This window comes from Lynx canadensis, chromosome A3 (assembly GCF_007474595.2).
Source record: "Lynx canadensis isolate LIC74 chromosome A3, mLynCan4.pri.v2, whole genome shotgun sequence".
NCBI classification, from domain to species: Eukaryota; Metazoa; Chordata; class Mammalia; order Carnivora; family Felidae; genus Lynx; species Lynx canadensis.
The window spans coordinates 90,895,504-90,910,475 of NC_044305.1; the positions used below are offsets into that span (position 1 = coordinate 90,895,504).

The window sequence follows — 14,972 nt, forward strand, 5'->3', positions numbered from 1 at the left end:
CTTCACTGCCCTACTGCCCTGAACCCGGCCTACCAGACCCTTAGGACTGGCTGGGACCATGACGCAAAGTCCCTTCTGATGACGATATCCAAGCTACAAAGTTGCTACATATTCATCAAAGAGAATCAGCCTTCTTGTAGGCTTAGAGCATTATTGAGGGAAATGGCCAGAAAGGGAGGAGGATAGTATCTTTGCCTTCTTTGCATTTTGCCTGGTTTTAGGTTGGCAGTGCCTTAATTGGGCCACTAGAAACCCCTGATGACTGTGATATGGCTCATATTCTAGCTGAGTCTTTAACATATTAACTTCCAGACCCCTTATCATGCCAGCTGGAAAGAGAAAGGAACTGGTCTTAAGGATTTGGATACAGGGTTTCTAGGTTATTGTCTAAGTTCCTCTTTAAGAGCTCAGTTAAGGTGTTGAGCTAACGAGTTGCATTTCAGCCTCAGGACTGCTTCCCTTTTAGTTCCCATCATGAAGTGAGGCATTTTTAAGCACCCCCCCTTCCTGCCCCCCGACACCCTGGGACTATTTGGGAGAGTATCTCAGCTGTTTGTAGGGCTTTCTTTTGTTTAAACATTTTCAGAGTCAAAAAAAATCCTCTTACAAGAGCATATTATTCAAGAGGACCTTTCTCCACAGTAAAATAAAATTAATAAATCGTACAAGATGAGTATTTAAGCTTATGCTCCTAATCTCCCCACATGCCACTAAATGTGTACATGAGACTTTTCAAAATTAGTGTCTCAATTATACTCTATGACAGAGCAGAGGGGTAGCTAGCACGACTGTTCACCCTTCCTGCACGAGCTCAGGCAGAAGTGTGATTTGTGAAGGTGGCTGCTTGTTAGTCCATATATGGCTTAGGGCACTGAGTTAAGCTATAAGAACAGAGCACCACTTATTTTTTATGATCTGAAATCTAGGGCACTGAGAAGGAAGAGAAGGGAAAGGAACTCAGCACTTCTAGAGCCATAAAAAAGTCATGAGAGTCTGTCCTCGGAGGAAAACCCATCTGAAGAAAGAACATCTCATGATTCAATTGGAGGATGCAAGGGCACCAGTTCCCTTCCAGGCTCTGAGAAGAAAGGCCCTCCCACCAAAGACTTCATGCCAAGAGGAATGGAAGCTGCTGTGTTGACCTTCTATATAGGATGAACACAGTGTCTCTGGGCATAGATCTGAAACATGCTGACGGCCTGAGTTTGTCAAAACTAACAGGCACTACTTTTCCTTTTTTTTTTTTTTTTTTTTTAGATAGGTATACTCTTTTCTTTTTAAATTTGTTAAAATTTATTTTTGAGAGACTGAGAGAGGCAGAGAATGAGCAGGGAGGAGCAGAGAGAGAGAGGGAGACACAGAATCTGAAGCAGGGCCCAGGCTCCTAGCTGTCAGCACAGAGCCTGACATGGGGCTTGAACTCACGAACCATGAGATCATGGCCTGAGCTGAAGTGGGATGCTTAACCGACTGAGCCACCCAGGTGCCCCACATTTTCTGATGATTCATGTGAAGAAACAGGATACACCCAGAAAAATTCTGACACCTATTTTCCATAACCTCAAAGTCTCGAAAAAGAAACTGAAAGACCCAGGACAGATGGTGATTTTTTGGTCACTTTATCCATGGCAATGAGCCAGTATGAATGAATGGAGGTCCATTAAGAAGGTAAAAACATAAGAGAGTATGGAATGCAGCTAATTCTACTCAGGTAGCAAAGTGACTGAATGCAAATTTGGGGTGGGATGAAGTTTTGCATGATTCTATCTATGTAATTCAGATGATAAGATTTTTTTTTTCAATATATGAAATTTATTGTCAAATTGGTTTCCATACAACACCCAGTGCTCATCCCAAAAGGTGCCCTCCTCAACCCATCACCCACCCTCCCCTCCCTCTCACACCCCATCAACCCTCAGTTTGTTCTCAGTTTTTAACAGTCTCCTATGCTTTGGCTCTCTCCCACTCTAACCTCTTTTTTTTTTTTTTCCTTCCCCTCCCCCATGGGTTTCTGTTAAGTTTCTCAGGATCCACATAAGAGTGAAAACATATGGTATCTGTCTTTCTCTGTATGGCTTATTTCACTTAGCATCACACTCTCCAGTTCCATCCACGTTGCTGCAAAGGGCATATTTCGTTCTTTCTCATTGCCCTGTAGTACTCCACTGTGTATATAAACCACAATTTCTTTATCCATTCATCAGTTGATGGACGTTTAGGCTCTTTCCATAATTTGGCTATTGTTGAGAGTGCTGCTATAAACATTGGGGTACAAGTGCCCCTATGCATCAGTACTCCTGTATCCCTTGGGTAAATTCCTAGCAGTGCTATTGCTGGGTCATAGGGTAGGTCTATTTTTAATTTTTTGAGGAACCTCCACACTGTTTTCCAGAGTGGCTGCACCAGTTTGCATTCCCACCAACAGTGCAAGAGGGTTCCCGTTTCTCCACATCCTCTCCAGCATCTATAGTCTCCTGATTTGTTCACTTTGGCCACTCTGACTGGCGTGAGGTGATATCTGAGTGTGGTTTTGATTTGTATTTCCCTGATAAGGAGCGACGTTGAGCATCTTTTCATGTGCCTGTTGGCCACAGATGATAAGATGTTAAGATGAAAATCGGAGAAGGGTAACACTTGAAGGAAGCCAAGGAGATGCAGGGCACATTGAACTATTCGATTGCAGTGGTGAGGTGTGGGTGGGTTCTGTGGGCACTGAGAAGGCAGAGTTCCACCGTGAGAAGGGCTCAGGGCTTTGGGCTCCTGAAAGACACACCTGGATTCCGATCTCCAACACAGTCTCCGAGGCCCCTTATGGAGAAGATGATTCTGCCACTGCTGCTTGTGTAACTGTGTAACGTGAGAAAGGCGTTTTGTAAAATCAAATTGGCGATGAAGAAATGGCGTTTCTATATAAGAAGTGTGTGTATAGTAGTGAATTTTATGATCAGTATATGTTACTTGTGTGTGATTTTTTTTTAATATGTTGGAAATGAGAATCTGATATATTAGAGAATTTGACTCACCAGATTTGTAATTTTAATTGAAACACTTAGGAGGATTTAACTAATTAGTTTTGTAGTCAATATGTAGAGGCTCGTAAGAACCTCATTTACTGAACTTGTAAGTTCAATTCTTAGAAAGTTGAAATGCTTTAAGAGAACTTAATATGCTAAATTAGAAGTTTTGATTTATTAGATTTACCAGAACTATGCGAGTCCTGAGAAAGATTTTGTTTCTCCTACTTATAAGTCATCCTGTTAGGGATTTGAAGTTTTAAGAAAACCAAATGTATTAAATTTGTGTATTACATTTGAAATATTTAAGAGAATTTCATAATCAACTTTATAAGTACAGTTTACATTATTAAGATTATTTGATTTTAAAGTTTGCAAAAATTTGTGACTAATTGGAAATATGTAAGATCATTTCACTAAGTTTGAAAAAGTTAAAATATTTAGGAGGAAGTACTCCATCTCATGTTTAAGAGCTAATTGAATATTAGTCAAAATACAAGGGAAAATGAATGTTTAACACTTTAACCAGATTTATAACAAACTTCCAAGATTTATAAGAGTGTTCAAAGGCAAAAGAACACAACTTTAAAAAATTGAATATCAACTAAAACACCTGCAGCTGTAAGAGGTTGTTTTGTTTTGTTTTGTTTTTTTTTGTATTATCCTCAGGCATTTCTCCCCTTACACATTTTTTGCTATGATCTCAGCGTTTTTACTCCAACCATTAAAACTCAAATGATGCTCCACATGAGGGTGGTGACTTTGTGACACACAGGATGTGGGAAGTGAACATGTGGTTTTGGAGATGGTATCAGTGAAAATGATTTAGTTTTTCTGGACTGTGATATGCAAATCCACATGCTAGGCTTCTGGTAGAGTGAGTATCTCCACAGGTGGGAAGGATGGTGGATAGCATTTGGCAAGAGGTTTGCTGTCTCAATTGGAAGGATTTTAAACTATAATTTAGGCAGGGACATAAGTGCTTCACCCTATTGCTGTTATCCCTGATGTAGAAGGAATTCAAGAGGAGATGAGATAGGAATGGTGTGTAGAATAGGTCTAATGGTGTGTCAGGGTTTATTATAGATCATAATAACCATTAACTGAGATCTTACAGGATTTCAGGCAATGAATCAGCAACTTCCCATACATTTCCATACTTTCCCTTTCCCCCCTCTCCCTGCAACAATACTCTACAAGGTAACTTTTATTATATCCCTTTTATCCAATGGGAAAACTGAGGCCCAGCGAGGTTGAGTGTCTTGCCTACATTCACATAGCTAGTAAATGGTAGAAGCACTGCTGGGACCACGGCCTGTGCTCTTTCCTACACTAAACTGCATTATCAAAGGTGAGATATAACGTTATAAAGGACATTCTTATACAAAATATGCAAGGCACTATGTAGAGTATCCCAAATGTTAAATATAATGAAAACTGAATTGGAAGGTAGATCAAGTAAAGAATTATAAGAGAGGACAAGGAATCAGGCTCAGGGCTGCTTAGATAGACTTCCTAGAGCTTCATGTGTGCATCAGTACTCAAGCGAGATTTATCTCTTAAGGACATCATTAAAGTGTCTCTTCATCCCTGGGGATTCCTCACCCGTAGAGCCTAATATGTCCCCTTTGAATGAGTTGGAATAATAGCTTCTCAAGGTAGCAAGAGGTTTGGGCAATATAAGCCAGTTCCTCAGTCTGTCCTCCAGGTCTGTGACTTTCTCAGGCTCTCTGCTGGAATTTCCTGTGTCTGTGGTATTTTAATAGTATAGACTAGCTGTTCAGACAACTGCTGTGGATATGGGACTTGGAGTGTTAAGTGGAGGTTAGGCTTTGCTTTTCCTGACTCAGGAAGGACAGGTAAAGCAGAGAGTACACTTCCTGTTGGTAGTAGGGGTGTTGGAGAAAAAGCTAAGGGGTTGACAATAGTTGGGCCACAGAGGGGTCTATGAAATACCTGAGTTTCCAGTATTCCTGGATAGACTAGAGGTAAGATAGAAATGATAAACACCTCCTTTGATTAGAAGTGTTCTCCTGAGGTGCAAGATCTACTGGGGACAGGGTGTGGGTTAGGAATCCAATAGGGCCCAGTCAAGTGAAGTGTGGAGGAGGCAAGTGTGAATTAGAGCACATAGTTATTCTAGAATAGGTTCAGAACACCTGTTCTGAACCAAACATTCTGTAGTGTAGCAAACTTCATTGTAGGCATACATTTGGCCCAATTTTTATTTTCCTTCAAGGTAGAACATCATGGTGTGTTTGAGGTCCGCCTGATGTATTGGTCTGGTTTTCAGATTTTGGTGATGTGGTAGAATAGAGGTACAGCAAATCAACCACTATCCACAACATTGTAGTGAATATCTGTTCTGTGTCAAGCAACAGGTAGCTTCTGGGAACAGGTATAAAAGTGTCCCTGTTTTCATAATGCTGTAATCTAGCAGGTAAGGAGGTGTGGGAGAGACCAAAAGTTACAGAAAATCTGTATAAATAACATCGGGATAGGTAAGAAGGAATACTTTATCGAGACTGAAGGATTAGTGCAGGTGGCACTTGTGCTAAGTCTAAGAGGACAAAGTACCCAGGTAGGATTGCCTCCCTATAGCAAGTGAAGCCAGACAGAGTATATATAGGCAGTGCACAGTTCTGGGTATTAATTAACCTCTCAGTTAAGAGGTCCATTAACAAATGGGAATAGCCAGTAGAGACTAAGGAGGATGGAGAGATGAAGAAACTGAGGGCAGTTAAACAGGGATGGAAAAGCTTTAGGAGGGATATATCTAAATGACTGCCATATAGAAGACGGCATTTATTAGTAGGAGCAGCCCAAATCAGAGGCAGATTTCAGTTCAACCAAAGGAATAATTTTATAATGAAACCAAATGTGAATTTAACAAATGAGACAGATTGAGTAAATATTAAGCACAATTTGATATTCTCATAATGGCCCTGTCTAGAAAGGTTATGGGGTTGAGTTTTTGTTTGGGTGGCACATTTTCAAACGAGTCTGTAACATCCTTTCTGGCCACCGTCGGACCCTTATGTCACTTTTCAGCCTTCAATGACAGCTTTCTTTAGATGATATAACATCCAAAAGCCACCTTGGAGTGGGAGTATGTAGGCAGATGTCTAAGGCACAGGAATGCAATTGCATGGGTCTCCAAGCTATGAGGGAGTAAAGATGGGAGGATGATGCTAAAAGAAATAGTTTCTAAATAGTCTTTCATGGCAGAAACAGAATCTCCATTGCTATTGCGGATTAGATGGAGACAATGGAATTGGAGAGGATGGAAACATAAAGTATCATTATCAATTTATTAACATGAAATCTCTTTTCTAGTGTCCAAATGACAAACACTTATAAATCATTATAATTCCCCAGTCGAGTGTTCCTGAAATTAATTTAAAAAATACAAACTCCACATGTTTTCTCTGCACTTTGTGTTTCTTTTCTCCTCCTCTGCTCCTTCTTCCACTCCTTCTTCCTTTTCTTTATTTTACCAGTAAGTTTTCCCCATATTCCCAATGGCAGTTCTTCCCTCTGTCTCCAAGCTCCCTCAGCATGATATTAATTACATTGGGTTATAATGGTATTCATGACTTTATCATCCCCAAAAACTGAGAGCACAAGGGCAAAGGCAAGTTTACTGCCCTCAGAATTTGGCATATGGTAGGTGCTCAGTAATGGTGGATGGATGGATGGATGGATGAGGGAAGAGGACATTCTCCTCATTGTCATCTAATTTTATCCCTCCTTATCTATTCTGCTAATACTACCTTTCATAGCTACCAGTGTTCTTTAATTACCAAATTCAATGTCCTCATCAGCCTAGGATTCTAATGACACTGATGAACAGAACCAACCACAAGTCACCTCTCTTAACCTTTGTCACTCTACATATCCTGATTTCTCCACTACCTCTCTGCTTCTTCCGCCATCCCCCCCGCTCCCACCCCATTACTTGATAGGACATTCTCACGAATTGTTGATGTCTTTGCCTCTTCTCTGGAAATGTGTACAGGTAAAAGAGATGTTTTCTTCTTTCAAACTCAAGTAAGCCATCTGTTTGGAAAACTCCTAAATCCACATTTTCATCCCTGGCTTCTTAGTTAGTCTCTAGTCCCATATCTCAAGTTGCCTTGTTGGGCATTTCCAACTAATTGTTACATTTTCACATCAAATCCAGCCAAAATTGTATTCATCTCTTTCCTCTCCATTAATTCTGATTTACTAACCTCTGCATTCATTCCCTGATTTACCTGTGAACTCACTTCACTTGAGTCAAGCATTCTTCCCAAACATTTTGCAACTTTTTGCTTCCATGATTTTGTCAAAACAGTTCTTTTACCTGGAAGGTCACCTTTCTTTATCATCTTCTCTAAAAAAATTTGATCTAATCTTCAAGGTCCAAGTCAATTGCCACTTTTTGAAGTCTTCTTAATCATTCACTGCTGGACATAATGTTCTTCCTCTTCTCTCATATGAATTTGTCTATACAGTCATATAAAACATATTCTAGCACCTTATATTGTAGCTACCTCTATATCAGTTCTATTTGCTTCAATATGTAGCATAAAGCTCTTGAGGGAGGACATGAGACTTTGAGTTAGGAACATACACTTACCTGGTGGCATTATCCATCAATGGACTGAAGATCTTTGTCCAAATTTAACTGAGTGTTTCTACCTCAAGATCCTCATTCAACATTTGCTTAATTTGACATCAGTAATAATAACAAAGTCTTGTGGTACTATACATGCATTTACATTGAGAATTAATCTTCATTTCTCTTCAATTAAACCTATGTTTCTGCCAGTTTTTTAAAAACAAGGTCCTTGACATTTAGCATACTGGGAGCTCCCATGAGTAGGGACAGGATGTGACAAGTGCAGTGCGACAGCTCCAGAGAGAGAGTAGGTGGGCATTGAATTTCTCCAGGAAAGATCCTTCAGTCTAATTGACCCATCCAAGATGTTAACAAGCTCAACTTTGATCTATGTCAACTCACACATTTGAGGTTCTGGATTTGAAAAGACAGCGTCAGTTGTGATGGATAAGCTTCTAGTGAATGACCATTCTCAGTATCACAGAGATGCTTGGTCATGGGTTGTAAGGTTCATCTAAATTAGTGAAAGATTCTAAAATCCTATGTTTGACCTCTGGGCAGTGAAGAATTGACCTGAGATATACAATAGGATCCAAGTCTAGTCAACAAGGTGGGGTTCAAGGACAGACTACAGGTCTGGTGGAGACCTGGGAAGCAGGGCTATTTAAATTTATAGCTGAGTGTGGCTGGGAGAATGGGGACAGACATCACAGAACCATCAGAAGTTTTTTGTTGTTTATGCATTTCTTTGCTTTTGGTTCCTCTTTTACTCTGTCAGAGCGCTCACTCCTTCTTTTGCCTTCAACCATTGTCCCTATCTGGGCAAGTGTATATTTGGTCCTGATCATATTTCATATTGTTCAGAGACCATCATAATTTAGATGTTTCCTTTCACTCAAACACAACATCCAGGACCAGTCTGAGGAGTGAGCAACCTTCTCCTTTCAACTCGCTGAAATTACACTTGCCCCTTCCAGGTAGAGAAGTGGTGTTACCAGCCCGGTGCTTTGCTGAGCTTCCTGTTGCTGTGTGTTTAATTCCCAGTCAGGTTGCCTTTTGCCTCTATAGTCCCTCTTGTGGGGCTTAGGAATTGGCCTATTTCCTTCCTCCTCAGTGCTGCTCTTCAGTACTAGAATTGACAACCATCATGGGTCTTTGCAAAATTGTGGTGTCACTTCTTAGTGTCCTCCACCTTCTGATTTTATAAAACATCACACATACCTTCTAATTTTTCTAGTAGGGAAATTTTTTCTTTTCTTAAATTTTTATTTAAATTAAGGCAACACTATCAACAATAGTCCAATTACAGAAAGAGCCCAAATGTCCATTGGCTGATGAATGGATAAAAAAGATGTGGTATATTATATACAATGGAATATTACTTGGTGATCAAAAAGAATGAAATCTTGCCATTTGCAACAATGTGGATGAAACTAGAATGTATTATGCTAAGTGAAATAAGTCCATAATAGGAAAAATTTTTTGAATTTCATTTTAAGTGGGAGAAATTAATAGTTTCAAAAAGTAAAATCCCTGATGTGTTTTGGAGTTTAATTAGAGTTAGATCTGATCTTATTTAGGTATATTTGTCTCTGCAACCCTTTTATTCTAGATAACCATTGCCTTCAATAAATATTCCTTCTTCAGAAGAAGAAACACTTTTGTTCTCTCTCTCTCTCTCTCTATGTCTCATTCCCCACTCTATGGAAAGATAACAGAAATAATAAATTAGTACTATAATTTACAGGTTAAAGTCTCTTTTTTCTCTGTATATACGTTTTAGTTCTAGAAGAAAATTTGGCAAAGTTTGCCAGGACAGTTTGAACTAGCAACTCTATATCAAGGAGTTTATTTTGAGGAGAGAACAAGGAATGCTCTCAAAGATTTATGTCTGGGATACTTGTAGTTATTAAAAATGGAAAAAATTTACATATGAAATAGGGGAATGGTAAAATAAATGATTATAGCCACGCAGTATAATGCATCCATTTTTAATAGATCAAAAATTCTATTTTGCAAACTATTTCATGACATGGAAAACACACATGAGATGATAGTAAGGAATGAAACAAAAAAGCAACTGTTGAAACTGTTTTTATTATGATCCAAAATTTAGCCTTAAAAATGGGAGTAACTGTATGTGGCATAAATAGAGAAAAGCCAGTATAAGCTAGCATTCCAGAATTTTAACAGGTTTACTGCCAGTAGTGGGATGGTAGATAATATTTACATTTTCTTTACAATTTTATGTATTTTTCTAAATGTTCTTTTGGGAAGATGTATTATTTTGTTCATTCATTCACTTATTTAACAAATGTGTAGTGACTGGTGACAGTACTGCCTTGTGCTGAGGAGATAAAGTAAACAAGACAGAACAGACGTATTCCTTGCTTTGCTTAGAGTTTACAATCCCTTAAAATTAGGAGGAAAAATGTGTTTTTTTTTTCCCTTAATTCATTTCATTTGACCCAGTAATTCCACTTCTGGGAATCTATCCTAAGGAAATAATCAAGAAAGGAAAATAAAATTACCATATAGAAATGTTTATTAGTGCATTAACCATAAAGCAAAAATATTCAGAAATCACCTAAATACCCAACAGTAGGAGGACAGTTAAAGTAATAATAGCACATTCATATAATGGAATAATATGAAGCCATTAATATTGTGTTACTGGAGACTTTTTAATAATATGGGAAAATGTTACTAATGTTTTCCATTACTATCAATGGAAAAAAGTAAGCTGCAAAATTATACAGAACCTGACCTCAATTATGTAGCGTAATAGTCATAAAAGAGAAATTAAAATGTTAACAGGTGTTATTTTTGCATGGTGAAGTAATGGCTGATTTGTATTTTGTGTCTATGTTCTTCGTATTTCCTGAGTTTTTGCAATGAACAGGTTTAATTTTATAATAAGGAAAACCATAATGCTTTTGTTTTTTAGGACTTGATTCAGATTATCTGTTAAAAATTCAAGGAACATACAAAAAGATAATTTAACATTTCCTTAAAGTTTGCACTGCCTTGGTGGAGAAAGGAGAGATAATTGATATGATGACTGCTTACAGCCCCTTACCTTTCTAAAATATTCTTGGGAGAGAATGGATGAATATACATGCAGTGGAGCTACCTTCATCAGAGGGTCTGGGGGGATTAACTCACTGTGCTCAAGAGGCTGAGCAAGGAAAATTAGAACAAGCACTTGGATGACTTGGGGACAGAGCCCTGAAGCCTAATCCCAAACTCTACCTTGGATTATAACCTTGAGCATGATGTTGATAATCTCCCTGGGCTGTATCTGGACATTAGGGACTTGGGGGCATTTCTTGCTCCTGTCATTTTCCTCAGCTCAGGCACCAGGGCTCCTCTGACCTCACTAAGCAGCTGTCCTGCAGGGTCAGGGTCCCTGTCTATGGTTTGCCTAGAAAGAATAATGGAGCCTGAGATGCCAGGGTCAAGGCAACTAAAATCTGGCTCCCTACCTACCCATTCCAATGTGAAGACTTTGACCCTGGTTTCTGTCCTTAGCCTCCTAAGTTCAAAGGGAAAGAGCATGGCTGTGGAACATGTCATTTCTGGGTAAGCTGGAGCAAGAGATCTGTCTGCTGAATGCTCAGAAGCACACTGACTGACAGGTCTCCCTTGAGCTCACACAAGGCCCAAGTGCATTTAAAATACCAACTTTCCCTCTGATTTAAAGTTCATCAAGGCTGAATGAAATCACACCACATTTCACTGCACCTATATTCATTCATATGTCATGCTATGGGTTTTCTAAATTTAAGGGGTCTGCTGTCCAGTTAAAGGAACAAGTCAGTGCAGAAAGACTTATAGGCATACTTCACGTTCAACAAACTTAGTATCTGAACACTAAAGTAGCATAAAAGATAAATTTACAAAAGAACTCATTTCACTACCACTTTGAGTAATTGGTTTACCGTCTACATTTAAAATATAAATTGATTCACCGCAACGTGTCACCACATTGTACCAAGCACATAGAGTTGCATAAAGGGAGTTGTACGTGGAATTTAGCAGCCAGCATTTGGACACCACTGCAATGATTTCTTACATTTCTCTGATTTTAAAAGTGTTCATTGACTACAGAAGCTGAAAAAGACCTCATATCAATTGCCAATCATAAACAATATTTATGCTAAAAGAATTTAGTAGTTTGGGAATTTTGAGGGGGGGGGGATTTTTCTCCTAGGTCCTTCTTTGGGTTTCTCATAATTCATTGATCTCAGTAAGGCCATGAAAAGAACTCATTTCAAAATCACAGTGGCAGGTGTTTTAAACATACCTCCCCATCCCAGGTAAGCATTGAATATTTGTGCACACATAGATACACACTAAAGACCTATAACACCCACAAAAATATCAATACAGAGGAAGATGTGCTCTACTAATCGATTTTCCATCCTGCCACCTGAGGAGCCATTCATTCCAGAACGCAAGCCCTAGTGTTCGAAAATGCCAACATTTTCCTTTTCAGCCAGCTTCTGAAACCTTAGTTGGGTGCAGGAAAGAAAGAGCTTTCAACTGCCTTTGCCAAGCACATTTCTCTGTAGATACAGACAGGTGAAAAACATTGACCTTATATGACAAGAGAAATTTAGAAAAACTCCTGGGTAAGCTCCCTGGGCCCCTATTTGCGGAGTTCCTGAGGAACAGTCTAGCAGCATCTCATTGCTGAATGACAGCTCCAAGCAGCATAGATGGAGCTGAATTAGAATCCTGAGTATTTTATGATTCTAATGAAATGCTCTTCACATAGAAAGAATATTGGAGAGTTGAGGTGGGAGCAGAAAGTTCCTGAATATCCAGGAAAAAGTGAAAAATGAGAAATTTTACCTAGGCACACTTAAAACTGGAAGGCACCAAGAGGCTGTCCAGCAGAATGGTAGGCTTGCAGGGATTTACAAAGCCCCAGTCAAGGGCCAGTCCCTTGGCCAAGGCTGGAGTATCCCCTTCAGGCTTTCAGGGTAAATGAGAGGAAGAATATATGGAAAGAAGCAAAGCAGTAGTTGAAAGAAACCTATTAAGAAGATGGGGGCAGAAGGGGTGAAGAAATAGAATTAAGTGAAGGAAAAAGGAGGTGTGTGAACAAAGGGAGACTGGCAATGAATGAAAAGGAAGACGAAAGGAAAGAAAAAATAGAAAAGCAAATGGTGAAATAAGATCAACAACTAATTCAACTAGCTGTCAGTAATAACCCCAGGGTCCAGGTGACCAATCTCCACCATGAACCCGGCACAGTGCAACCCGGAAGCTCACAGCAATGCCATGGTATGGACAATTTCTCCCTTTTCCAAAAAGGGCAAGCTCACCTATCGAAGGCCACAGCAGTCATGGAATAGATGCTGGCGAAGACAGCGGCGATGGGGAAGAAGTTGTGGAACTTGCAGTAGAACAGGCCGTAGTACCATTCGTTGTGGACAGCATAGGTGAAGTTCACCACCGTGTTGAACGCAGCCATGGATGCCTCTGCAAAAGCCAGGTTCACCAGGAAATAGTTCGTCACTGTCCTCATTCGTTTGTGGGCCAGGATGATCCACATCACCACCACGTTGCCCACGACGGAGGTCACCACGATGACCGTATAGGCAGCTGCCCAAAGGACAATTTGCCAGGCCGGCTGCACGAACTGGTTGGGCTCCGAGGTGTTGGTGGAGATGTTTGGGAAGAGGTCTGAGTCAACCTGGAGGACGTTATCCATTCCTCTGCTAGGCGGTTAACCCCTCTTCTCTGCACACACCCTGCCTTTGCAGCAGGCCCTGAGGCTGACGCCTGGGGTCAGGGTCCTGCTTATCCAAGACAGGAGGGCTGCAGGCTCTTTCTGGGCAGAACTCTTTCCTTCCAAGCAGAAGAGTTGGCTCTCAGAAGATAAAACGCTTCTAGATGCGCTGTCTGCTCCTCGTGGCTCTGAATTCCTCCACTTTCAAGCTTCAGGAAGCATTTGAGTTCAGAAATCCGGAGACAGCGTCTCTCCTGCGTGGGACTAGGAAAAAGAAATCCCAGGGGTCACGCTTCCAGGAAGCAGGAGACCCTCGCCTTTTTGCACCTGCTGCTATTTGCAACTCCTATTCCCCCTGCTTGCAGCTGGAAATGCAAAAAACAAAAAACAAAAAACAAAAAACAAAAAAAACCAAAAAAACCTGTTCTGCAGGAGGACTGGGGGCAAAAGGGTGTGTTCGTCACCACGCGACCTGTAAAAGTTCTGAGTCTATAGCCAGGATTCTGGGGCCCCGTATCTGGCTGGAGATTTTTTCCTTTGCTTTCGCTGTGTTGCAGCTGCTGCTGCCGCCGCCGCCGCGGTCTGCAGCTTCGCAGGAGCCTCTTTGGCTCGGGTCCTGTTCAGCTCGGGAGTTAGCAGAACCTCGGTAGGCTGCGCGCAAGGTTTTTATAACCCTCTGCAGAGACGTCACCGGGAAGGGGCAGTACCTGGGCTGCCAGTCCCGGTGCTCAGGGCAGCAGCTGAACCAGCTGTTGGCAACTGTCTCACTCCACTAACGCAGCCACCACGCCTTTTGCTGTTACCTGCTGTGGGAGTCTTTAAGCCGGGGCGGGGGAGGGGGGAAGGGGGCCACGCACTCCGCGAGGGGGCGCTAGGTAGCCTCGGAGTAATTGCGCCAAACGAAGTCTGCAGCTGGAACCACAGAAAAGGATTTGAGAAAGAGCTGTAGCGATGGACACACAACTTCCAGGGAGAGCAGCCCGGAGCGCTGCGACAGCTCTGCAGAGGCGCCTGCCTGTGGCTGTGGGAGTCCGGCAAGAGTGGGGGCGACGTGCCAGAGCTGCTCTCCGGGCCTCTCTCCAGCCCGAGTGCACCACGGGCTCGCTCTGTCGGCTACCGAGAAGGAAGGGGCAACGATGCCCAGTTGCAGGTGTCCGAAAAACAACTTTTCTGAGAACGTATTTAGGAAATATCCCCAAATACCTAGTTCCTTTTCCTGGGTAGACCGCTTCCCCAGAGGAAGCAGTGATAGACTCTAAGCTTTGGGGACACCTTCCCAGGCTCTCTTGTGGTTTGGCCCCTCGGTCCATGAAAAGCTCCAGCTGAGCTCTACAGATGAGCCCCAGCGCAGGCAACAGGGACTGGGCTGGGCTCCCTGCGAAGCTCAGTGAGCCCAGGAGCCACCTACAAGCAGTGTGTCTTCCAGACGCGCCTCTTCTGGCTCTCTGCCAGCACTCACTGCGGCCTCGCGTTCATCGCCCAGAGACCTAGCAGCCTCTACCTCCGAGCCTCCCGGGCCTGCCGGCCACAGCCCGACCGGGTGGCGTCGGGGTCTCCTTCCCCTACCCCGTCTCAGGTTTGCAAAGGGACTGGAGGGCAGGTCTGTCTCCCGTCT

At 41.7% G+C, this 14,972-nt stretch overlaps 1 protein-coding gene across 1 annotated transcript in view; it reads right to left on the reverse strand.

Moving 5' to 3' along the window:
- TACR1 (tachykinin receptor 1) overlaps positions 1–13,440 on the reverse strand; it is a 140,224-nt gene extending 126,784 nt beyond the window's left edge. The window contains exon 1 of the mRNA XM_032592672.1: positions 12,951–13,440. Coding sequence (XP_032448563.1) covers positions 12,951–13,339 — 389 coding nt within the window. The 5' untranslated portion in view covers positions 13,340–13,440. The remainder of the gene's footprint in view (positions 1–12,950) is intronic.
- Positions 13,441–14,972: the final 1,532 nt, after the last annotated feature.